The 26,739-nt window shown below is 36.4% G+C and overlaps 1 protein-coding gene across 1 annotated transcript in view; it reads right to left on the bottom strand.

The window, feature by feature from the left end:
* The window catches only part of LOC150079255 (calmodulin-binding transcription activator 1-like), a 927,385-nt gene that overhangs the window by 32,030 nt on the left and 868,616 nt on the right, over window positions 1–26,739 (bottom strand). Inside the window, exons 25-26 of the mRNA XM_090383006.1 lie at window positions 17,949–18,023; window positions 17,821–17,848 (exon numbers count right to left, since the gene is read on the bottom strand). Of these exons, the coding sequence (XP_090239132.1) occupies window positions 17,821–17,848; window positions 17,949–18,023 (103 nt within the window). The remainder of the gene's footprint in view (window positions 1–17,820; window positions 17,849–17,948; window positions 18,024–26,739) is intronic.

Below are 26,739 nucleotides of genomic sequence, written 5' to 3' on the forward strand. Positions count from 1 at the left end.
CAGCATCAGCCAAAAAAAAAAAAAAAAAAAAAAAAAATCACACCATTCCCTCCAAATACCTGTCCAGTTCCTCCTTAAATTTATTCAACCTATCAACTTCCACAACGAAAGATGGAAGTTTGTTCCAGCAATTAACCACCCGCTGGCTAAAGGCAAATTTCCACACATCTATTCTACATCTGTCTTTTCTTAATTTGAATTTATGCCTCCTTAGGTTTGTAATCTGAACAAGTGGAAGGATCCCATCAGAATTCAGCATGCTCAACCCATTCAACCCATACACCTCAATCAGATCACTGCACAGGTGCCTAGTCTCCAGCCATTGCAATTTGCAGAACTTAAGCCTCTCTTGGTAAGAGGATCCTTTCATTCCCCTCACCAATCTTGTTGCCTTTCTCTGTACACGCTCAAGTAAATCTACAACCTTCCTAAAAGGAGGCCTCCAGACCTGTACGCAGTACTCAAGACGTGGCCTAACCATTGACTTATACAGAGGGATAATCACCTCCTTTTCCCTGCTAGAAAAATTCCTATATATCATTGACAAAACCCTATGACCTGCCCTGGCAGCCTGTCTGCATTGCTCAGAAAACTTCATATCTGCCTGCACAATTTCTCCCAGGTCTTTTTCATTTCTACAACCTTAAGTGTAGTACCACACAGTTGGTACGTTTCTCTGGGGTTACTTCTACCCATATGCAGTACTTTGCATTTGTCAAGGTTAAACTTCAGTTGCCATGTCTTAGCCGATCTGCCCAAATTATCTAGATCCTGTTGCAGTAGCACACTGCCATTACTGTCATTAACAACTCTACCAACCTTTGTATCATCTGCAAACTTCAAAATTAAGCCTGATATACCTTCATCAATATCATTGATAAATATACAAAACAACAGTGGACCCAACACCAAACCCTGTTGGACTCCACTAATAACATTAGTCCACGAAGAGCAGCACCTATTGATTACCATCCTCTGTCTTCTCCCACTTAGCCATCCTTTTATCCATTGTAGCAACTTACCCTTAATACCATTCTGCTCCAATTTGTGCAACAGTCTTTCATGTGCAACAGTGTCAAAAGCTTTCCTGAAATCCAAATATATGATATCCCAAGAAAAAGCCTTTGTTAACCCAACAAATGAGGAAGAAGCAACTTGCTTGGGCTAAAATGCATGTTTAATGGACAAAAGAGCAATGGGACTCGTCTTTTCTGACGAATCGAAATTCAACCTGCATGACTCAGATGGGAAGTGATATGTCGTAAGATGAAAATCGAAGGCATACCATACCATTTCCTTTGTAACCACATCATAATATCCTATCAAATTTGTCAGACAAGACTTTCCCTTAACAAACCCATGTTGTGTCTGAATTACTGCTGCAGTCTTGTCTAGATGATCTTGCAATGCATCTTTAACCAGTGACTCCATTATTTTACCCGGAACAGAAGTTAAACTAACTGGTCTGTAATTACTCGTGTCACCCTTCAATCTCCCTTTGTGAATTGGGGATACATTTGCACATCTCCAGTCCGTGGGAACTTCCCCTGAGTCCAAGGATGCTCTTATAATTATGGCTAAGGGTTTGCTTAGTTGCTTTGCTGCCTCCTTTAATATAACTGGATTGATCCCATCAACCCCAGGTGTAAGCATGGCTCCATGTGTTCAAGTTGACACCAAGAATAAAAAGTGTAGTTGTTGCTCTGTCCCAGGAAGTGCTTCCTATGTGTACTATGTGTTGATAAAATAGGCACGAAATAGCTGCACTGCATTCATTATTCCACCACAATTTTGAGCGTGCTGATATTTTGTTGGATTGCTTTGGAATCGCTTTTTCTGTTGCCTATAGTAATTGGTTAGATGTTTATTCTGTAGCCGAGTTTATGGATGTTTGCTGGACGTGCTTTTCTTCTAGTATTGCTAGTTGCTTGTATATATCCCATTTTGCTTTTAAAAAGTTCCATTTGACAGTTCTGTTAGAAAACAGGGATGTTTTTATCAATCCGGCATATAAATGGGTAATGGTCACTACCCAGTGAAATGCTATGAATAGTCCATCTAAATAGAGGATATATGGATGCTGTGCACAGAGAGACATCAGCAGCTGAAGTAGATTCTGTAGGTAAATGCGTATAAGTGTGTGCGACATTATTGAGAGTAATCAGATTGTGCTGGTCAAGTAATTTTTCTATAATTTGTCCACATTTGTCCATGTTTTGGTTTCCCCATAATGGATGATGACTATTGAGGTCCCCCAGGGTGAAGTAGGGTTGAAGAAGCTGTACCACTAGTTCTTCTAGGTCAGCGTACCTTATATTTTGATTAGGGGGCAAGTATAGTGAGACGATAGTCAAGTCAAAATTAACTTGACTTGTACTGCAACTGCCTCAAGGTTTGTTTTTAATGGGAGTGATTCAGAGGGTATTTGAGTGTTGATTATCAGCACTACACCTCCATGTGCCAGATTACTATGGTTGTTTACAACACGATTTCGCCAATGAATTATGTAGTTCTGGAGAGAAACAGTTATATGTGGCGTTAGATTGGTTTCCTGTAGTCAGAGGGCGATAGGATCATATTGCGTGTGGAGAGCTTGTATGTCATTTAAATTGCTGCGATATCCTCTACAATTCCACTGCAGAAATGTAAGCATTATCTGCGTTTAGTAGAATCCTCGATTTGTTTTCGAGGGGCTAAAGGTTTGTTTCGCTCAGGTTTCCCTTCCCTTTCCTTTTCTCTGGAAATCTTTCCTGTGTCCATATCCTCGTTAGTGAATAGTTCTAATACCTGTTCTTCTTGTTTTGAGCTATCTTACAATACTGACCTTGCCCATATCAGATAGTGATTCATTTGGTGGTATGGTTACCACCGTTTGGGTTGCAATTGATATTTGTTTTTTGGTTACTTGAGCATAAATTGATTTATTAGCATTCAGGGCTGGAAAGGACTTTTTGGCCTCTTGGTAGGTGACATTGTGTTCAATTTTGTACCATTGTACATTTTTTTCCTATTTCCAGAGGGGACACTCCTTGGAAAATGCCGGATGGGCTTCTTTGTAGTTAGGACAACTTGGTGTTGTTGCTGTACAATCAGTATTCATGTGCTCAGTGGATCTGCATGCAGCACAGGCAGCTGCACCTCTGCAGACTGTCTGTGAGCGCCCAAACTTCTGGCACTTGTAGCAGCGTAAGGGGTTTGGAATGTACACTTTGACGCGGCAATTAAGATAACCTGCTTTGATTGCTGTTGGTGGTTTAGGGTTATCAAAAGTGAGTATTATGTTCCGAGTAGGAACAAGTATGCCATCCTTCTTTGTCATTATTCTTCTGACACTGATGACTCCTTGGTCTTGTAGTTCCTGTTTTAGTTCTTCATCTAACATGTTCATGAGGTCCCATTCGGTGATGACACCTCTTGACGTGTTCAGGGAAACGTGTCGTGAAGCTGTAACAGAAATTCCACCAAACGTTTTTATTTTCAGTAGTTGCTCAGATTGTCAAGCAGTGGCAACTTCAACCAGTAAGTCTCCCGATCTTAATCTATGAACTGTCTTGGGTGTACCTATTATACTTTCTAGCATTTTTGCACTAGAAATGGCGATAGTTTGCCAATAGGTTGTTCTTGAATCGAGTGTATAATAAGAAAAGTTTTGATTCTGGCTACGTCAGTCTTTTGATGTTTAGCTGAAACAAAATCAGTCTCCGGCTGTTTTTGTCCTGTAGGGGTCTCATCTCTGCACTCAGTGAATTTCAGTGAACTCAGTGAAACATGTTTTTAAATGTTTAAGAATTAGCTGAATATGAGAAAATATCCAAGCAGAAGGAAAAACACCAGTGTAATAAGAGAGAGTAAAAAGACAACAAACAATGGGAGTAAGCTGAGGAGCACATGTTTAGAAAACAAGTGGAGAAATATCATAAGGACCTGCTGCTTTCTTGGTATCAAGTCTGTTCAAGATTCTTCTCACACAAGACCATAGGAGGCATTGAATGCAAAGCACTGGGAATAGTAGGAGATGGTTTACAAAGATAATCAATAGAAGATTTAGAAGAAAATAGGATGCTAGCAAATCAGCCTTATCTTTAGTTGAGGTGGCAATAGAACCATCAGGTTTTAATAGAGGGGCAAAAGTTGCAGCCAATAGCGTTGACAAGAGATCAGAATTCTCAACTAGCATTTGGACAAGAAGCAAGTTTTCTACTCCTAGCCTGTTCAAATTCTAGTTTGGGCTGATTAATAACTGCTTTACTATTGTTGTGAGATTTGGTGTAGGCAGAAATTGAAACTGGAGACTTGGATGCAAGCCAATTGCGATAGGCAATGTTTTTATCTTGAACAACCTTAGCACATTTATTGAAAAACCAAGGTTTACAAAAACGATGTAATTTTGAGGTGAAGCGTAGGATAAAGGATTTCATCCTACAAGAATAATTTCAGTGACACGATCTGAGCAAACGTTGACATCAGAAGAATTTATGCATGCGAAATATTACTTTTACCCCCAGTTTTAAATTTATTAGTAGTTAATTATATTATTTTCTATTCAGATTTAGGAGTATGACCAGTATGTCTTAAAAACAAACACACCTTTTGGGAGCAACCAGAAGAAACTTTAAAAGAGAAGCAGGTGAAAGAGAAAAAAAAAAAAGGACAGACTAATATATCAAACTGGTTTAAAACAGAAGATGGGCAGAATGGTACACAAGGGTATGCTAACAATTTTTTAGGATTTTGCGTCCGCCATTCTCGAGGGTGAAAATAAAGGAAATAATACATCTGCAATTACAGCAGATAGAGTGTTGCAAAATTGTGATGAACTCATATCTGATGATGGCAGTACAGGTGATTGTGATAAAACAATAATTAGTGATGATAGAGTCACATGGCCAAAAGTCATATGCAAAGACTTAAGGATAAAGTTGGTAAACCAAGGACCATAGCAAATAACAGATGTTGATTTTTCATAAAAATTATGCTAGTAACAGGAAATTCTCAGTTAGTCATTATAACTTTAAAAAAATGGGGAAATAGTGGCATGAAAATAATTGTTTTTTCAGTTAGCACAGATAGTCTTTATTACTTCTGTTGCATGCTGTTTAAAAGTTCCAGCAATAGTAATATTCAAAATAACAGATTTCTAAATGGTTATAACAATTTACAAACCTGAGTACTGCACTTAAAGAACATGAACTTGGGATCAGATTCGGTGCTATATTGGAATTGTGAAAATCTGAGGCCCATCAGTTGGGAATAAGTACAGAATTTATAGATACTTGCATTAAGAAAAGGAAAATCCATTTTGATGAAACTTGTGAGGATGAATCATTAACTAATGCAGAGGGAAAACTTTAAAGTCTCATTTTACTTAATGTTAGTCAATATTGTAATAAGTCAGTTAGGACAATGTTTTGATAATCTTCCTAAAACAATTAACAAATATCATTTTATGCTAAAGATTAAAACTGCGAACATTACAGATTTAGTAGTGTAGAAGATTTCCACTATGATATTCTAAATATTCTAATGATGTTTCTGATGAAATTTGCTTAGAAGTATCAATCCTACAAACTATGTTAAAAACTGAAACTATACAAACCTATAGATATGCTACTTTGCATAATAAGAAATAGCTTGGAAAAAATACAGTATTTCCAAATATGGCAATAGCTATTAGAATATTTTTATCCCTTCCCATAACAGTGGCAGAAGCTAAGTAAATTACTCTTAAGTAAATTACGGTTAATAAAGACCTATCTGCATTCACACATGTCACAAGAAAGATTAAATGCCTGTGATATCATCAGTTGAAAGAGAAATGGTTGAAACATGCCTTTTTCAAAATGTAATTGAGAAATGGGTAGATTCTTCTGTAAATAAATAAAGAAGAATGTTAATGATTAAGTTTGTCTGTGATTTGAAATAAGGTACATAATTATATTGTATTCGAATTGTATTAATTTATAATCTAAAGCTTAATAATATTGTACTCATATTTCAATGTGAACTGTTTTCTTGCAATACTTCAAAATAAAAATTTAGAAGTACAGACTATTTTAATTTCATGATTAAGCAATAATAATAATAATGTAAACCCCCCTGCCCCCAAAAAATCCCTTCTTTAAAATTTAGAAAAATATATAATAATAAAACTGTTAAGAAGATGATTAAAAATGTGTTATAATATTTTTATTAAATCTTATTCTCAAATGAATGAGTTAAATACAGTTGAACTTGGTTATAACGAGCATGGAAATAATGAGATCACGGCTGTAACAAGCAAAAAGCCATAATGATTTTTTAATTTACGCATATTCCCATACAATCGCTCACTGTTATAACAAGTGTACTACACTGATATACCGAACAAATTTTGGTAACCATGCAAACACTCTTAATCGCTCAGGTAGTCGAAAAATCCCAATTTTTGGAATAGATGAAAATGAAAAGGGCGACTTAGCTTTATGGCCACCTGCATTGGATGGCCGGCCAGTTTATGATCTTGTCTTTCCGGGGATGGGGACTACACAATAGTGCATTGGTGTTCCGCTTGTCGCATTACCCTATTTACAGATTGTCTTGTATTCACTGAACCATAAATTTATTTCAGGACTTCTAAGAACTTCGTATGCAGATCACTTTATCATATTAAAGTAAAATCAGTTAAAAACGAACCCTTCCTTCGGAAACATATCTACTAACAAAAGAAAGTGTCTCTCGATTCGCGAAAAAGTCGAATTATTTGCGAGTTAGAAAGTGATGCAAAAAATGTTGGGAAGTGTGTAAAAAGTTTTCTTTCTCCTCTTCAAGTGTATCAACATTGTGGAAGAATAAAGATGTTTACATATTGGCACTATAAAAGAACATAGCCAAAAAAAAAAAAAAAAAAAAAAAAAGTTAGAAAGTGCGAGGTTATAAACATTGATGAAGCATTGCTTCAATGGTTCACCACAAAAAGAAGTGCTGGATTTTCAATAGATGGTTTGATCTTGAAGGCTCAAGTGGCAACATTTGCTAAACAATTTGGATGCGACGACTTTGTGTGTAACACCAGTTGGCTGGATCGATTTAAAAATCGACATAACATTGTTTATGCAAAAACTAGTGGAGAATCTTAATCTTCAGATCCAATAATGGCAAATTAATGGATTGACTGTGTTTGGGCAGAAATCAGAAAAGATTGCAATGATGAAAACATCTACAACAGTTGTACTACTGCAACAGGATCTAGAAAATTTGTGTAGATGGGCAGATTAGTGGCAACTGAAGTTTAACATTGACAAATGCAAAGTACTGCATATGGGTAGAAGTAACCTCAGAGGAACTTACCAACTGTGTGGTACTACATTTAGGGTGGTAGAAAATGGAGAAGACCTGGGAGTGTTTGTGCAGTCAGATATGAAGTTTTCTGAGCAATGCAGACAGGCTGCCAGAGCAGGTCATGGGGTGTTGTCAATGATATACAGGAATTTTGCTAGCAGGGAAAAGGTGGTTGTCCCTTTGTGTAAGGCAATGGTCAGGCCTTGATTACTGCATACAGGTCTGGAAGGATGTAGAGTTGCTTGAGTGTGTACAGAGAAGGGCAACAAGATTTGTGAGTGGAACAAAGGGGTTCTCTTACCAAGAAAGGCTTAATTAAGTTCTGCAAATTGCAGTGGCTGGAGACTAGGCACCTGTGAGATGATCTGATTGAGGTGTATAAGGCCTTGAATGGGTTGAGCATGCTGAATTCTTATGGGATTCTTCCGCTTGTTCAGATTATGAATCTGAATGGTCACAAATTCAAATTGAGAAAAGACAGTTGTAGAATAGATGTGCAGAAATTTGCCTTTAGCCAGTTGGTAGTTAATTGCTGGAACAAACTTCCATCTGTCATTGTGGAAGTTGATAGCTTAAATAAATTAAGCTATCAACAAAATTAAGCTACTACTACAACGCCGATGAAACAGGACTTTTTTATAATTTGACACCTGACAATGTGTTGAGGGGAAAAATGTGCTGGTGGGAAAAAATCAAGGGCTCGCTTGAGTGCTCGTATGTGCAAATATGACAGGAACTGATAAAAAAAAAAACCTGTTTGTTATTGGAAAATCGTTAAAACCTTGTTGTTTCAAAAATGTAAGGAAACTTCCTATGGATTACACTGCAAACAAGAAAGCTTGGATAACTTTGGATATTTTTTTGGGAATATGCAAATGATTGGAATAAGGAGCTATTCAAAAAGAAGAAAAATATTTTATTGTTAGTTGTTAACTGTCCTACACATCCCCAGATTCAAAATTTGTCCAACATTAAGCTAGTGTTTCTGCCTCCCAATGCGACATCAATTTTTCAACCAATGGACATGGTGTAATCAAGAGTTTGAAAGGATTTTATAGTTCTATATCTGACCTATATTCTAGTTCTATATTCTAGATCAGTCAAAGAGAACAGAAACTTACCAAGTCTATATTGATATTGGATGCTATAAATTTATTGAACGATGCGTGGAACAATGTTACTTCGACAACCATATCAAATTGCTTCAAGAAATTGAAATTAAATTCAAATGAAATTTCAATTGTAGATGAAGAAGATGGAAACAAATAAAACAACTTACCATTATCCGAATGGTTGCTATGTAACAATGTTGTAGGCTTTAACATCGATGAATTTTTACGAGTCGATGTGAAAAAAAAAAAGGTAAACTGCAGCCATTATCAACCCACTGCAGGATGGAAGCCTCCTCAGCAATTCATGTTGATGGAAATGGACCATAATCTGATCTGCCACGCTGGTCCAGTGCGGGTTGGCAGATCAACTGTATTTAGCAGTCAGGGGCTTCAATGACAACTTATTAACTAGTGGTCTTCCCACAGAGAGTGATATTGTATATGCTGTGCTCAACAAAGACGATGATTGTGATGATGATGATATGATGACAATTGAAAGTGAATCAAAATCAGTGCTGATAATCTCACAAGCTCAAGGTGCAATGGACAAATTAGTCAATTTTTTTGAAGGAACTGAGGCAAGTAATGAGACTTTTAATGCGTTGAGTGTTTTAAGAGGAAACTTGAGAAATATCAAAGTGAAATCTTTAAAACAAACATCAATTTTAAGATTCATAAATAAAGACTAATTGAAATAGTGTTTATTATTAAGTGTATTGTAGTTTATACAAGCATATTAATACAATATGTAGGTATATACTGTACTTACATTATTTTTTGCTCTTTAATATTTCTATGAATCTATCTTTTTTATTAAGTTATTGGGAATTTAAAAAAAAAAACAGGAGGTAGATTTAACTCATCACTGATATAAAGTGTTCATTGTTTAACGGCCCCAGGGGTTTCCCCATCTCTGCTATCACTGATATAGTGAATAACGGTTATAATGAGGAAATTTTGTTGGTCCCTTGATGCTCGTTTTAACCAAGTTCAACTGTAATTTCTTTGAAATAAAAACAAATTGACTTTTTTCATTACAAGTATTTACAATTTCTTCTTTTAAAGAGTGTGATGAATGCTCAATATTACTTTTATGTATTACATTGTAATCAGGATCAATAAAGTGGTATCTGTGTAACACTGTTTTGCACTGATAAGTTTCGTGTATCTTATTATAGTGTCACCATCCATCAGTTATAATAACTATCCCTGGCACAAGTAACAATATCAAACATAGTATCTTGATCTCATGTTGCCACTACTCGAATGTAATAATTTTTTGATTGTGTTCAATTAAACTGAAAACCCATATACAAGCAGTTCCCGCTTTACAAGTTTCCGAGTTTAAGAGTGTTTTTTTTTTTTTTTTTTTTTCAAGTATTAACAAAATCAAAAATATGAACATTAAATGCTAAACATTCATAAATACGCCATTTCAAACCAAGCACATAGCTACAGTATTACTCTGTGTGTGTGTTTGTTCAAGCAGACGACAGTGTCTCACTGACTCACATAACATAAAGCAGTTACAAAGCTGACGTTACAAAGAGTGGTTGTGTTTGCTCTTCATTTTCGCTGTCTTGTCTTATTTCAAATTTATCCTCCTTATTAATACTGTACAGTATGCCAAAACGAAGTAATACTATGGAGAGTGATGTTAATAAAAAGAAACAGCAAAAAGGCATAACATCAGAAATTCTGGAATTAGAATTACTGATGTTCTAGAAATTAGAAATTCTGGCTGCAAACATGCAGCCAGAATGACTGTTAAAGATCTTTGTGCGAAATATTACCTAAGCACTTTAACTGTGTGTACAATTTTAAAAGATAAAGGAAAATATTTGAAGGAAGTTAAAAATGCACAATCCATGCAGTCTACATGGTTATGTATTAAAGAAGTTGCAGCATTATTCCTCAAATGGAGCAACTTTTAACTACATGGATAAGTGATCAAACACAATGATTGAATATGCCTGTTACCTACGCTACTATTCGTGCAAAAGCATTATCCGTTTTTGAGCTGCTTAAAGACAAAAAAAAGGGGGGGGGGGTCAACTTATGAAGAAACTTTCACTGCAAGTCGTGGATGGTTTGATCTTTATAAAAAAAGAACTAGTTGGCATAACATTAAAGTGAAGGAGCACAGAATGATGATGAAGAATAAACCTTTAACATTTGTATGACATAAATCATTTATTTATTATTATAATTTGCTTGATCTTAAAGGCTATGTTTTCATTTCTTTGGACAAATAAATTATTGTTTAAGCATAAACTATTGTTTTGTTGACCTTTATTTAACATTACTACAGTCAAATTTGCTTGCGTAGCTGAGTGGTCAGGAGCGGGAGTGCAGTAGCACACGCTCTTTGAGTAGACCGGGGTTCAAGCCCCTGACTGCTGAATATGGTCGATCTGCCAACCTGCACTGGACCAGCGTGGCAGATTATGGTCCATTTCCCTCAGCATGAATTGTTGAGGAGGCTTCCATCCTGCAGTGGGTTGATAATGGCTGCACTTTTTACAGTCAAATTTTATTGTTGAGGACAAACTCAAAGCAGAAATTTATAATAATAAATTTCTGCTTTGAGTGCATGCTAGGAATGAATTAACTTGCCAAGTTGGGAACTACTTGTACTTTCCTACTGCTACATAAGGAAGTGACCATCCAGTATCTCAAAGACTGATAATTCATTCTCTGTTGAAGTTGTTGTTATTGGTGTTGAATGTGATGTCTCAGCATTCTCTAAAATCTCATTGCACTCTGATGAAGTTGACGCCTGCAAGACAGAAGCCTGTTAATTGTGTCACATTGTGAATTGCTTTGAACTCTGTTTGTTTTTCATGTCAATCACTTTTTGTTTTGGCAAAGGTAAAGAAAGTTAACACAAGAATCATAGTGAACTGTGGGAAACTTACTGGTCAAACTGTTTTGCCGCTACCATAGTTTCTCCCAGTATTCTCAGTAAACAGATGGTGCGCATTATCAGTAGCGGCAGTAGAAGTTGAGAATGATACATTGATTGACACACAAGTGTGACAGATGTACTGATTGGTGCGTGAACACAACAGATGATAACACTATAGTGTTAAGTGATTGATTGACGTTATGATACACATATATAAATAGAAAGAATCTTTCTTTCTTGTCCTATTATTTCGTAACCTAAACGTTAAAGTTAGGTAAGGAAACCTTTTCCTATTACTTCCTAACCTAACATTTAAGGTCAGGTTAGGAAATATAACAAATAATAAAGAAACCTTGATAAAACTTCAAAACAGGGTACACACTCCAGCGTACAATAACCTAACCTTTTTTTCACTAGCCTGCTTGAATCGGCCCAAATTAGTGGCATAAACTAACATAACCTTTTTTCACTAGCCGAAAATCAGTCTTAAAAAACCAACACTAAAAACAACCCACTCAATTAAACTACGCTGATAGTCTGGAGTGCACATCCTATTCTGAAGTTTAGCTGAAACCGGTAAACCTTTTCCTTTTTTTCCTAACCTAACCTTTAAGGTTAGGAAATCTAACCTTAAAAATGTACAAAGAAATCAGTAATATGGTTTTTTTAATAGCAAAAACACTCATAAAGTCCAATAATCTGCTTTTAATAATCAGGAAAAAACTAATCATTACATAGTCTTTCCTGCATGTCAGTCAGTATATTGTTCTCGACTTCTACTGCCGCAACCGATAACACACAGTCTGTTTACCGAGAATGCAGCGAGAAACTGGGGTAACAGCAAACTAGTTTGTCCGGTAAGTTTCCCATAGTTTGCCATGGTTCTCGTGTTGGCTTTCTTTATCTTAACCTTTGTTTTTATATCAGCCAAAGCTTCTGCCTAATTGGTCCCATATTTTAATCATATGTAAATCTCAGTGCAACTCATTCACCTGATGATTTGCATGCACTTAAGATCATTCCTTCTGGGTGCTGAAATTCTAATGTCAAGCAGTGTGTGTGTAGTCCATATTAGTATTAGCCATATGGTGCAAGGAAGCCTGAGGCTTATGCTGCACCAGCCAAAAAAAAAAAAAAAAGTAAAATAATAATAAAATTAAATAAAAAAGAAAAGGAAATAGACAACCTGTGCATTTATCTCCTCCTGTAGGTAACTATCCAGCTGACCTTTGAATTTCCCCAAACTGTCAGCCTTTAAACATACTTTAATAGTATGTGCTGAGTTAGTCCGTCTCAAGCATAGATGGTAAGGTTTTTTCCCCTAGAAACTGGTGTTTTTCATCCAGCAAAACAGGCAAATTGACCAGAGAGAACACACACAATTCACAGACAGAAAAAATAAAATGGCGTCACATGATTACTGCATTTGTTTACATTCACCATTTTGAAAGTGAATTCCTTACTGATAATCATGCATTATAACCCCTGTTTTACATTTATTTTAAATTTAAAACCCCTCATTATGGCCATAAAGTTAAACCTCACACAGAGAAGAGAAGAACATAAAAGCTTAGTGACAAATTTAATATAATCCAAATTTTTACACTAGGGTGATAGCTGGGTGGGTCAAGTGCCTGCCCGGCAACCCAAAGGTCGCGGGTTTGAATCCCGCCTCATGCTTGGATCAGAGTACTGCAAAAACCTTGGGAGGTGGATTATGGCCACAGAAGCTGATGCGGCAACAACTAACTAAAAAAAAAAAAAAAAAAAAAAAAAAACATTAGGGTGACCTGGGAAGTTAATACATATACGCATGTGTATTGTGTCTGTAAATTGCATGTCTTCTCTGGTTGATTTGCCTGTTGCGCTGAACAAAAAAACCACAGTTTCTAGGGGGGGAAAAAAAAAACCTTGCCATCTATGTCTGAGACAGACTAACTCAGCCACACAGTGAAAAAAAAAAAGCCCATAAAAGTTCTTCATGTCACTGATGGGATTTAAATCCAGGCCTTTTCCACCTGGTCTGGGGAAGATGATGACGATACCACTGTACTATCCATGCAGACTAAACTTGACATAATAAAGAAATTGAACGGGGCGTAAGCAGGAGTATATTAATGGCAGAATATAACATTGGATCGTCAATGTTTGTTTTTTATGTGCAGTTAATAAAATTGCATTCTTAATCTCTATTTCTTATTTAGCCTCATTATTTCTGCATTAAATATATTAAAAATAAAACTCTCTAGATAACAGAAAAATTGAAATAACAGCACCTTGAATCCCCCCCGAAGGTGTGTTATTCTATATTAACATATATTCTTAAATAGCATATATTAAAAGAACTGTATTTTATTTTGAAAAGCAAATGTTTAAGTTTATAGTTATACCCCTTGTTCTTATAGCAATATCAAATATTTTTTTATAAAAAAAGGATTCCTTGAATACTTATCCCCATAGACAGTTTGTGTCTGGCCCCACTAACCCAATGGCTGGACCTGTTAATGAATTTTAGTTTATTAGCAATATTGTTACCCAATTTTACCAAACACACAGCAAGAGGATCAAATATACACTGGTGTGCAAAACTTAAGGACCAACACTATTTCTAAAGGTTACAACCGCAAAATCTTTACTTAAGGTACTCTTTACTGATGAGAGTAGATTCAGTCTCAGCAGCGATTCTGGATGCCAGCTAATCTGGCCAGAGGTTGGCACGTGGTATCACCCTGCAAACATCACTAGGCGCCTCTGTAGCCAGGTGGGAAGGAGCAGCAGTGTGTAGCACACGCTTCTTGATTAGACCGGGGTTCGAGCCCATCACCACCAAATACGGAGGATGCGGAAAGGTCAGGGAATGACCACTGCATATTCCCAGAGCAATATGGCCTTAGTTGTTAATGCTCCTAAAAACCAAATAATAACAATAGCAAACATCACTGAAAGGGATCGATATGACGGTCGAGGTGTTCTCGTCTGTGGAGGCGTTATCTTGGATGGATGTACAAACTCCAGATACTGGAAGGCGGTACTGTAACCAGTGCACGCTATTGTACTGAGGTAATCCTTCCCCATGTGCATCTGTTCCGAGATGCCATTGGTCCCAAGTTCGTGTTTATGGATGATAACGCCCAGTGGTGATCTATAGTGGGCTTGCGAGAGCCCATTGTTATTTTTTTTTGAAAATTTGCAAGCCCATTGTTGAGACAATCATTTATTTTACAAATGAAATCCTGGATGCAATTATTGAATATCCAGAGCTGAAACTATGGTGGGGCAAGTGCGGCCCCATTCCCAGCATTTTAATGGCACAATCGATCAGTTATGTATTTTAAAATTGATTCATTTTTGATTTAATTACAATAGAACCTCTGTTTAACCAACTTCTTTATACCGAATTTTTTAAAATTCCTCTTGGTAATTACATTTAAAATACAGTAGTTTCCGTTGAACGAAAATAATTTCCATGTAACGAACAGATTAGGAGAGACAACTTTGTAAGCATTGTCCTCACCTCTGGCCTTTAGGTAATTAGAAAGTGCGAATTAAGGGTGAAAGAGATTACCGTTTCACAATGTTAGTGGTGTCTGTAAAACCTATACAGTCACATACCGAGAAGTCGTGCTAGTCAATATGCTTTCCATAGCCAGTCGGAGGATTTAGAAGATTCCCGACATGGATAATAGCCTCTGGTCAAGCTGTGTTGTGGTTCCTGTTTACTCCAACAAATGGGCGTAGTATGTTTTTTGGAGAAATGGGTGATCCAAGCCTTCCAGTAAATTTCTCCTGTCTATGTTTACATGATCACAGTAGCTGAATATACATGTGATTCCGACATTTTTCACAATATTCGAAAAACTAGTGACAGTTGCAACATACAGGTGGAGATTGAGGCAAATAAGATATTATATAAACTTTACGAAGATGAAATGTTGGCAGATTTTGAAATTTCGTCGAGGCTTTCACTGTGTAGAAAATGTTCTAAAATATAATGGCATGGGGGCAATAATAAAAAAAAAAACAAAAAACAACTGTATGCATTATCACCAATCTCCAAAAAAACAGCATGAATTAAAGATGATTGCTAAAGAACTTGATGTGGAAACTATAAAGATCAGTTGTGTGTTCGGGCTACGATGAGCAGTTTGTAGCTTGCGGATGGTAATTATCCTGCATTGTGCAAACATTTTGAATCAGAAGTTAAATATTCTAGATTATTAAATTGACTTTTAAATCTGGAATTTCTTAAATATTTAACACTAATGATCGACATCCTTCTGGAGCTCTTATAGATTCACTATGGTAAAAGCAGATAAATTAATTATTCGAACTATCAATGCTATTGCTAATTTTAAAAATTCTGAATGAAATTATGAAGCTAAAATTGAGGGCATGTTGAAGTGGAAAGAATCTGAAGGAATCAAAATCGAAAGTAAGAACAGTAAAATTACCTTGTGACAAGATATTTAATGCATTGTTTTATCCTCAAAGGATAAGTTATTAATGCAACAGAGTGATTTTAAATTAAATAAAGAAAATAATGATACCATTGAAAGAAATTTTAAACATATGCTACCATAATTCGTGGAATATGAAACAATTTTTGTCTCGGTGGCAAGATGGTGAAAACCGAATAAGAAATTTGTTTTCTGATAAAATATGAAATAAAAATTAAAGATTTTAGAGATTTTGTCAAAGACAGTTTATCTTTTAAATTGAGTGAAATTCCCTTTTCAATTAAGAAAGCCAGAAATATCTTTGAAGCCATTGTGATTAGCAGAGCTGAAGCTGAGCAAGCTTTCAGCGTAATTAATAATACTGAGTGAATGAATGAATAATGTTGACAATTAAACACGTTGCAGATTATGATGACCATACATCTAAATGGAAAACCATTGCTTCAATTTGATTCAGACTGTTATGTCAAATCATTCCTCCATAATGATAGTACAGCTATTGAGCAAAGAAGATCGAAAACAAATATTAATAATGAAGTAAACTGCATATGGCAATTTTTAGAATAAAACTTTCTTGAATATTTGTGCAATCATTTTTTTCATGTAACCTGTGATTTTTGCATACCTTTTCTAGAACAGTTTGTTTTTATATTCTAAAATGTTTTGTGATAATTCATTATTTGTAATATGAGAAATATTTTTATGTTCTTTTTTTTATTTGCAATATTAAAATTTTATCACAAAAAAAAAAATGTATCCATTATATCCCTAGCTGTAAAAAAAAAAAGAAAAAAAAAAAAGTTGCACGTCTGCCATGCATGTTTCTTTTAGATATTTTAATTTGTATATATTGATTACGAAATAAAAGAGCTTTTGTATTGTAAATATTTTATTGATCATCCAGAAATTATGAAAATTTCTGGAAGACAATATACAATGGATTTATGATAACTAAAGTAAGAGACGTATACTTGCTACTACAATGTATCTAAACGTCTCTGTGCCTAACAACGTATCTAAATGTCGGGGCACCTAACAATGGAATGTTAGGTGCCCCGAACAGCTGTGTAGACGAAATAAGAAATTGTTGACAATTCTTTGTATTGGTGCAGTCATATGACAAATACTTGCAATGATACTATACAAAAATTTAGAACTCGAGATATCGTACTGGGCACGAAAAATGCATCACGCGCTCTAATCATACTAGTGAGTGCTCCACACAGACTAGTGGTCTGAGCATGGGAAGCACCTCTGGCAGACTCTGCAGATGATGTCACTTCTGTGATTGATCAGATTTACTCGGTAGGCATCCCCCCAAAGGATGTTTCACATCAAAAAGTCGGCAAAAGTGCGAGCCCATTGTTAAAATATTTGCAGCTGTCGATATGCTTTTGGAAAGTGAGGACAATGTTTATATGGATTGGCCTGCCTGTTCATTCGATCTAAATCCCGTCGAACACATGTGGGACGCTCTGGGGAGACACATAGCGGCATGTCCAAACCCGCCAGAAAATGTTCAGCAGCTGAAGATGGCGCTGACAGAGGAATGGACGATGTTACAGCAAGAACTTATCAACAACATTGTTCTAAGTACGGACAGGCGGTGCAAAGCCTGCATTGACATTAGGGGTGGCCATATTTCCTACTGAGGACAACGTCTTCCCTTTGTTCCATCTTTGGCAGTGATGTATCTGTATCATGGCAGCCAGTGCTATGTTGCCATTTTTGAATAAAGTCCCTCTGTACTGTTTTGTTTCCGTTGTGTCAGTGTTGTTTTCTTCATCAGTTCTGTACCTCATGATGTTCCTTTGGTATGCTTTTCTCATATCCAGGCCATTCCTATGAGATGCTACAGGTGAAAACCTGACTGGTCCTTAAATTTTGCACACCAGTGTATTATTAATGTCAACTGTATTTTATTTAAACATAGTTAAAAGTAATTTTATAACTGTATTTAAGGAATACAAAATAGAAGGTTGGATTACTAAGAAAATTACAGTGACAGTAATTGTGAAAAACTCACCGCTTTTTCATGCAAATAATCCCATACACTGGACAGCAGTAAAAGAGAAAAATACAGTTAGTTCATTAATTAAATCACTGTGTAACTTTCTGTTGCTGTATATGTGCATAAATTCTGTTCATACTTACTTGTTCTTTGACTGTCTTAAAAATTGTTGAATTTTTCTAGCAGCTTGGTGTTGTCTTCTCTGAGAGTAGGTTCTCCTGAAAATAACAACATATGAAATCCGAGAATTTGAAATTTTGGTGTTGTGATAAAGTATATCATGAAATACAATTAAGTATATTAAGAGCTGAAATGTTCAGAGAAACTATTTAATAAGGTAATTAGCATTTCTCTGTATTTTTTTTGAGGCTTATCTCCTGTACCTACAAACTTTGATTTATTTGGCAAGGTGGAATTAAAAATAAAATTAATAAGAAATTTATACATAACTTTTTGAATCCCCTTCAAAGTGCATACTTTTGCTGATGGTTCTTCACTATTAAAAAAACTAAATTAGAAATCCAAAATCCAAATAATAGATTTTCATTTTTTTTAATATATGATATTCTTTAGGTGTTAAAAGCAGTGAAATAGGAAGTTTTTTTTTTTTTATGACGCTCCCAAATACAAATGTTATTAGGACTGTACATGGGTTGAAGGCCGAAAAGACACTTGTTAACAGTAGACTTGACTTTCTGCAGATTGTAACTTTTGGGAAATACGCGAGGGAAGGTCGTTTGAGAAAACAGAAGTAGAGGAGATAAATGAGGAAGAGAGAAGTTGGTTTTGTGAGTTTGGAGTTAGATGGTGAATGGATGCTGACTGTTTATAACATATGTTGACTAGTTTAAAAGAGATGGGGGTATAATTGCCCATAGAGGCATCTACAGGAAAAGCATGCAGCAGAAACTTTGTCTAATTATTATTATTATTAGCATATGGTGCAAAGAAGTCTGAGGCTTATGCTGCACCAGCTAAAAAATTTTTTTTGAATTACCCTGTGAGAGAGAGAGAGAGAGAGAGAGAGAGAGGAATCACCAAGAAAGAGAAGAATGATGATATCCAGCTCAGGACCCTGGGTGTGCCAATCCTATATTCACCAGTGTGAGCCCCTGGGGTTAAATTTATTTGACACCATTAAAATCTTTTACATGGAGTCAAGTAGTTTGAGAAAGTTTTGATTCCCTAGATGGGCAACCAGTATTCCATGGTAGGGCAGATTTTATATTTGTATAGCGTGAGTAGGTTTTCAGAAGAAAAGTAATGGCTAAAGTGAAGAAGAAATTCCAGTTTTTTTTTTTTATTCAGAGGACACAATATTCATGATATGATTATGCCATATACTTATGAGAGAATAGAAGCCAGCCAGGGTAATAGAGACAGAGATGTGATGATCTTTAGAAATCTGAGTGTCATTGAAGATTAGCATAGGAGCAGTGCAGTTGCTCTCTCTCTCTCTCTCTCTCTCTCTCTCTCTCTCTCTTTTGAAGAAATAAGATAGAACAGAGTAGTAGTAGTGGCATGTGATGCAAGAAAGCAAATGTATGAGCTTATGCAGCATCAGCCAAAAAAAAAAAAAAAAAAATATCACACCATTCCCTCCAAATGCCTGTCCAGTTCCTCCTTAAATTTATTCAACCTATCAACTTCCACAATGACAGATGGAAGTTTGTTCCAGCAATTAACCACCTGCTGGCTAAAGGAAAATTTCCGCACATCTATTCTACATCTGTCTTTTCTTAATTTGAGTTTATGCCCCCTTAGATTCGTAATCTGAACAAGTGGAAGGATCCCATCAGAATTCAGCGTGCTCAACCCATTCAAGGCCTTATATACCTCAATCAGATCACCGCGCAGGTGCCTAGTCTCCAGCCACTGCAATTTGCAGAACTTAAGCCTCTCTTGGTAAGAGGATCCCTTCATTCCCCTCACCAATCTTGTTGCCCTTCTTTGTACACGCTCAAGTAAATCTACATCCTTCCTAAAATGAGGCCTCCAGACCTGTACGCAGTACTCAAGCCGTGGCCTGACCATTGCCTTATACAGAGGGATAATCACCTCCTTTTCCCTGCTAGCAAAATTCCTATATATCATTGACAAAACCCCATGACCTGCCCTGGCAGCCTGTCTGCATTGCTCAGAAAACTTCATAACTGCCTGCACAATTACTCCCAGGTCTTTTTCATTTTCTACCACCTTAAGTGTAGTACCACACAGTTGGTACGTTTCTCTGGGGTTACTTCTACCCATATGTAGTACTTTGCATTTGTCAAGGTTAAACTTCAGTTGCCACTTCTTAGCCCATCTGCCCAAATTATCTAGATCCTGTTGCAGTAGCACATTGCCACTCTCTCTCTCTTTTTGAAGAAATAAGATAGAACAGAGTTTTAGACATCGCCTAAAACATCAGAGAATTATTTAGACATCAGAGAATTATTTGAAGACCAGCATTTAGGGAATTGGCAGTGGATATTCAAGAAGTTCAGGCTGTTTGTGCATGGTAAGATTTCCTCAGATTGGAAGGTGGAATGTAGTGTATTATCATTAGCAAAACAACAGATAGCATTTTCTGTCAGTGGAAGATCATTAATATACAAAAGAAAAAGAGTGGGAGAAAGAACTAAACCTTGGGGAACACCAGCATTAGTGGATATGCTAGAAGATAGAGCAATCTACCATCACCCACAGTGAGCAGTCAGAGAGAAAACTGGATACTCAGTTGCAAAAAACAGTCAGCAGTCCAGAGATCTGATCTTTTTTAAAAGACTTGACTGGCAAATACAAGTAAAAGCTTTAGAGTGACAGCTTTAGTTTCACCAGATTTTTCTATCAAATTTGTCCAGAGATAAGTAAGCAAATATATCAGCAGTGGATTGACATTGATGGAATCCATATTGGTGATCATTGATCAGACAGGTTTCAAGATAGTTTAAGATTTAGCATTTGATGGATTTCTCCATTATGTTGCAATTGGGTGATAACCAGATGGGAAGGATTTGTCACACTTTTTCGGGACTGGCTGAATATGAGCATATTTCCAAGCCGAAAGAAAAATACCAGTGGAATAGGAAAGTGTGTAAAAAAGCAACACAGAACAGGAACTTGCTCAGGAGCACAAGTGGAAAAATGCCATCAGGATCTGAAGCCTTCTTAGCATCAAGATTAAACAGAATTCTCCAAATATCCTTCTGTCAGAAGAGTGTGATGGTAAGCATTAAGTACATCAATATGAGATTAATGCAGCAGTAAATAGCAAATCTAATTTGTTCACAGCTATATACAGAAAAAGACTGTGCCCTATGATTTTTCTATAGCTTTCATAGCATGAACCTTTGCCTTGAACTTATTATGTCCAACTTCACTTACTGCACTATCTCACATTATGTGGATATATCTCATAAATGGGGTTGTTCAGATTTCTCAATTATAATTACTTGTCTTTTTGGGAGTTAAAACTGTTATTGCACACACCAGAAAGGTTGTGAGCAATTAATAGTAGAGATTCACAAATGAAAACAAATTCAACCTATTGTTGAAGAGCATTTTGACATCCTCCCCCACCCCCCTTTTTTTTTCTTACTTAAAAACAACTCTGTTCAGTTTTGAGTAACTCCCAGTTCTTTTCAAGATAAATTTTTGCCCCACTTTCTTTAATTTTCTAGCTGATGCACTTCTACACTAAAGACAGAATATCTATAGCACTTTAGTTTTGGCTTCAATTTCACCCACTTTGGACCACTGAATAACAGAGGTGAGGTAGTGGGAAAATAATATTTTAGGACAATAAGATTTCTGTTATTAAAGACATTATTTATTCAATGTATTGTTAGAATAAAGAATAAAATTATAAAATGCACCACCTGTTTTTAACTGTTATTTCTTGCCTTTTTTTTATAAATATTTTGCAATTTGTAAACAAAAATGTTTACATATCTTTGGTATGTAAACTTTTTTTGTTCAAATTAAATGTTGCATTTTATATTTGTTAATGCCCATTAAGTGTTATAATTTTATATATTGTAGTGTTTGGTATTTAAGCCCTGAAACTTGATTGTGTTTCTGCTTTGCCAACTAAAGACAGGAAATAATAGCAATTATTTGCTACAGAATAAGCTGTTAATAACTTGCAGTTGCAGCAGCATAAATTCCAGTAATTTAGGCTACACCTCTATAATTTTCAGTCAAGATGGTTATAATATACTGCACTTAATCAGACTCCCTATCTGTTTAGAATATAGGATTTTTTATTCCTTTCATCACATACAGTATATTTTTTTATGTGAGGGAGTTAGAAGTGTATATGCGGATGTGTATATGTATATAATACAGTATTAAAATTCATTTTCAATTTTCTTTGACATTGCTTTCTCGCATTTCATTACTTTTTCATTCTAAATTAAGATTTTACAAATTATATTTTCTCTCTCTCTCTCTCACACACACACACACACAACATTCTTTTAATGTGATATGAAAAAATTGTATGGTATACAGATTCTCAGTTTGTATGGTGTTTGAAATACCTACAGTGATGTAGGTGTTGCTGCAAGTAGTAGTAGTAGAAATTTTTATATTTACAATAATTTTGAAAATTGGCATATGCAGATATACCCTTTCAAGGAGATTTGGCCGCAAACTTACACAAACCAAAATTGAAGAAATTTTCTGAAATTTGGATCTAGAATTTTATGAAACTGAATTATATAACACATGCAGTATATAATATAAAAATAATAATAAGAAATGGAGAGTTTATAATGCGATTTGGATTTTATTTTTGAAACTAATCCTGCTCTAACATTTAGCTATCAAGTCAAAATATGGAAAAATATCAGGAGAGGTCCCCACAGACTGGAGATAGGCAAATGTATCTCTAATTAATAAATGGGGATCAAAGGGTAACATGAGTAATTACAGACCTGTTAGTTTAACAGTTTTTGTGGGGAAAATAATTGGAGTCTTTGGTTAAAGAAGCAGCAGCATTGCAGGATCATCCAGGCAAGACTGTAGTTATAGTTTAGACATAGCATTGGATACTATGCTGTGGTCACAAAGGAACTGGATGCAAAAAATAATTTTGAAATCTTATACTTGGATTTTAGGAAAGCTTTTGACACTGTTGTACATGGAAGACTACTATGCAAACTGGAGCAGTATGGCATGGCTCAAGGGGTAGAATTTTTTTCAGCCTGGTCTACTTGTTAACAGGAGAGACTGCTTCTACAGGGATGGGATACACTTAAATAGAAAGAGTGCAAGAATGTTTGCTGATGCTATCGAGGCAGTGTTAGGTGGTTGGAAAACTGCTAGATTGGGGGGGATACAAGGACTAATAGAATAACAGTAGCCACTGGCAGAGGTGAAATTGACTCTTGCACTGCTTCTATTAGAATGAGCAGCAGCTTGGAAAATAAGATGCAGGATATTTCAGAGACTGCTGGGAGTCATTGCGGTACAAGTAAACACATGGGTTGTGTTAGGGTAGCTAAGAAAAAGAACAGGTGCATGTATACTTGCATATACACCAATGCTAGGAGTTTGGTAAATAAATTTGATGAATTTGAGGAATTGCTCAAAGCATCAAAGGCAGATATTGTTGGGATATCAGAGACATGGTGTCACACAGATATAAGTAATGCAGAACTGGAATTTGGGGAGTACAGTGTCTACAGAAAGGATAGACAGGATAGGAAGGGAGGAGGGGTTATGCTATTAGTTAAGATACACAAAATCCAAGGAAGTGAAGCCAGTCGACATCGCTGGACAGTGCAGTGTCGAGTCAGTTTGGTGTGACATAAGCATTGGGAGATCAAAATTGAGAGTAGGAGTGTGCTATAGGCCTAATGACTTTGATGAGTATAATAAGAAACTGTACAGGGAAATAGAGTGGGCCAGTAAATCAGAGAGTCTTATAATGGGGGATTTTAATTTCCCAGATATTGACTGGAATTTGTGGGTTGGTCACTCACACACTAGCAAGGCTTTTGTGGATTTATTGGATGATTGTTTTCTAAATCAGCATGTTCGGGAGGCAACTAGAGGGAGCAATACTCTTGATTTGATTATCAGTAGTGATTCTTCATGCATTAAGATTCTGCAGATACAGGAACCGCTAGGTGGCAGTGATCACAGTGTGCTGAAGTGGGATTTACTCAAGGAGGTAACTACCATCAGGGGTAAAGGGAAGGGTTATTGCTTTCGTAAAGGCGACTACGATGGTCTCAGACAGTATTTAAATTCTATACAGTGAGACCAACTGATGATGTTACCAACAGCAAACTCAAAATGGGAAGCATTCAAAGAACTTATCTTGGAAGCTACTAGGCTTTACATACCAACTAAGAAATATTGTTCAAGGTTTAGGCCTAAATTGATGTCAGATGAACTAATGAGATATATGGCAGAGAAGAAAAATGCATGGGATATATATAAATTAACATGTGACACAGAAGCCTATGATAGATATAAGTTGATCTGTAACCAAGTTACAAAGGAGGTTAGGCAGATGAAGGCAGATAACGAGAAATCTTTGGCAAGGGATGCAAAGAAAAACAGCAAGGAGTTCTTTACTTATGTAAACTCTAGAAAGAAGGGGATGAATCAGATTGGTCCACTTGATATCGATGGTTCGACTGTTCATGATCCTGCTCAGGTAGCTAACAAACTAAATCAGTATTCTGCATCTACATTCACACATGAGGAGTTATTCAGGAAGGGGAATGCCATAGATGAAGTAAACACTGGCAGTGAGCTAGATGATCTTGTAATAATTGAGACTAAAGTGGAGGAGAAATTGTTGAAGATAAATACAAGAAAGGCACCTGGGGTGGATGGGATCTATCCAGTTATATTAAAGGAGGCAGCAAAGGAAGTAAGCAAACCCTTAGCCATAATTATGAGAGCTTCCTTGGACTCAGGGGAGGTACCCACAGACTGCAGATGTTCAAATGTAACTCCAATTCACAAAGGAGGATCAAAGGCTGACACAAGTAATTATAGACCTGTGAGTTTAACTTCTGTTCCAGGAAAATTAATGGAAGCACTGGTTAAAGAAGCACTGCTGGATCATCTAGACAGGACTTCAGTTATAGCTCAGACACAGCATGGTTTTGTTAAGGGAAGGTCTTGCCTGACCAATTTGATTGGATACTATGATGTAGTCACAAAAGAATTGGATGCAGGGAATAACTTTGATATTATATATTTGGATCTTAGAAAGGCTTTTGATACTGTTGCACATGGAAGACTGCTGCACAAATTGGAGCAGTGTGGCAAATTGTTGCTATGGATAAAGGGATGGTTGAGTGGCAGAAGACAGAGAGTGGTAATTAATGGACACTGCCCATCATGGAGTAATGTTATTAGTGGAGTCCTTCAGGGTTCAGTGTTGGGTCCATTGTTGTTTTCTGTATTTATAAATAATATTGATGATGGTATATCAAGCTTAATGTCCAAGTTTGCAGACGATACAAAGGTTGGCAGGGTTGTTAAGGACGCTACTGACGCTATGCTGCTGCAACAGGATCTGGAAAGGTTGAGCAGATGAAGTTTAACGTTGGCAATTGTAAGTACTACATATGGGAAACAGCAACCCCAGAACAATGTATCAACTCTATGGTACTACACTGACAGTGGTAGAGAATGAAAAGTACCTGGGGGTAATTGTGCAGGCAGATATGAAGTTCTCTGAGCAGTGCAGATGGGCTGCAAGAGTAGCTCATGGTGTCTTATTAATGATATACAGGAATTTTTCTAGCAGGGATAGGGAGGTGATTATTCCCTTGTATAAGGCAATGGTCAGGCCACACCTTGAGTACTGTATACAGGTCTGAATTCCTCATTTCAAGAAGGATGTAGAGCTGCTGGAACGAGTAAAGAGAAGGGCAACAAGGTTAGTGAATGGAACGAAGGGTTGCTGTTACGAAGAAAGAACTTAAGTTTTGCAAATTACAGTGTCTGGAGACTAAGCACCTGCGAGGTGATCTGATAGATGAGTGAGAGAAGACAGAGTGGTAATCAATGGACACTGCTCTTTGTGGACTAATGTTATTAATGGAGTCCCCTAGGGTTTGGTGTTAGGACCATTGCTGTTTCTATATCACTGAACAACAAATTTTGAGTCATATCTTGTTACAGGCATGAAAGTAAGTTTACTTTATATATTTTGGAGTACTAAACACGAAAATGGTGCTTAAAATGGTAGATTGGCCCCTTTTTTCGAAAAAAGTAGTTAGTTACATTTATACAAGGTATTTTTTTATTTATATGGCAGTAAGTGGCTACGAACGTTTGCTTGTATTCAACTTGGGGAGCATTCCTTTTTACCACCCAACAATAATCAGCTAACATGGTGGAACTCCATTTGCTTTTGTATCTTTGTTCTCTTGTTGTGATGTCTTGATGAAAGCACTCATCATTTTCATTACTGATGGCATCACAGTTTGGCAGGAAGAGGTGCAAGTGCAAGAAATGTATCTTCAATGACATGTTGTACCCCAATTTTTTGTAAGAAGTAATGAGATCTTCCACAAGCTGCCTGTAGTTGGTGGCTTTAGCATTTCCTATAAAACCAGTCAAAACATTTCAAAAGGCTTTCCACGCTGATTTCTCGCTATCACTAAGGACACGTTCGAACCATTTGTCTTTGAAAAGTTGCCTTATTTGAGGACAAATGAAAATATCTGCCTTAATCTTCTGTGTATTAAGACTTGGAAATTTCTCTTGCAAGTATGTGAATGCAGGACCGCTCGCTTCCAAAGCCTTCACAAAATTTTTCATGAGCCCCTGTTTGATGTGGAATGGTGGAAGCAAAACTTTATTTGGATATACCAGAGGTTCAAATTCTATGTTCCTTTCTAGATGTTAATGATTTTCATTGAGACCAACTCTTCTCGTAGTGGCGTGACTATCCCACTCGCAAAGAAAGCAACAATA

This window comes from Mastigoproctus giganteus, chromosome 10 (assembly GCF_048544385.1).
Source record: "Mastigoproctus giganteus isolate SK-2022 chromosome 10, ASM4854438v1, whole genome shotgun sequence".
Lineage (NCBI taxonomy): Eukaryota > Metazoa > Arthropoda > Arachnida > Uropygi > Thelyphonidae > Mastigoproctus > Mastigoproctus giganteus.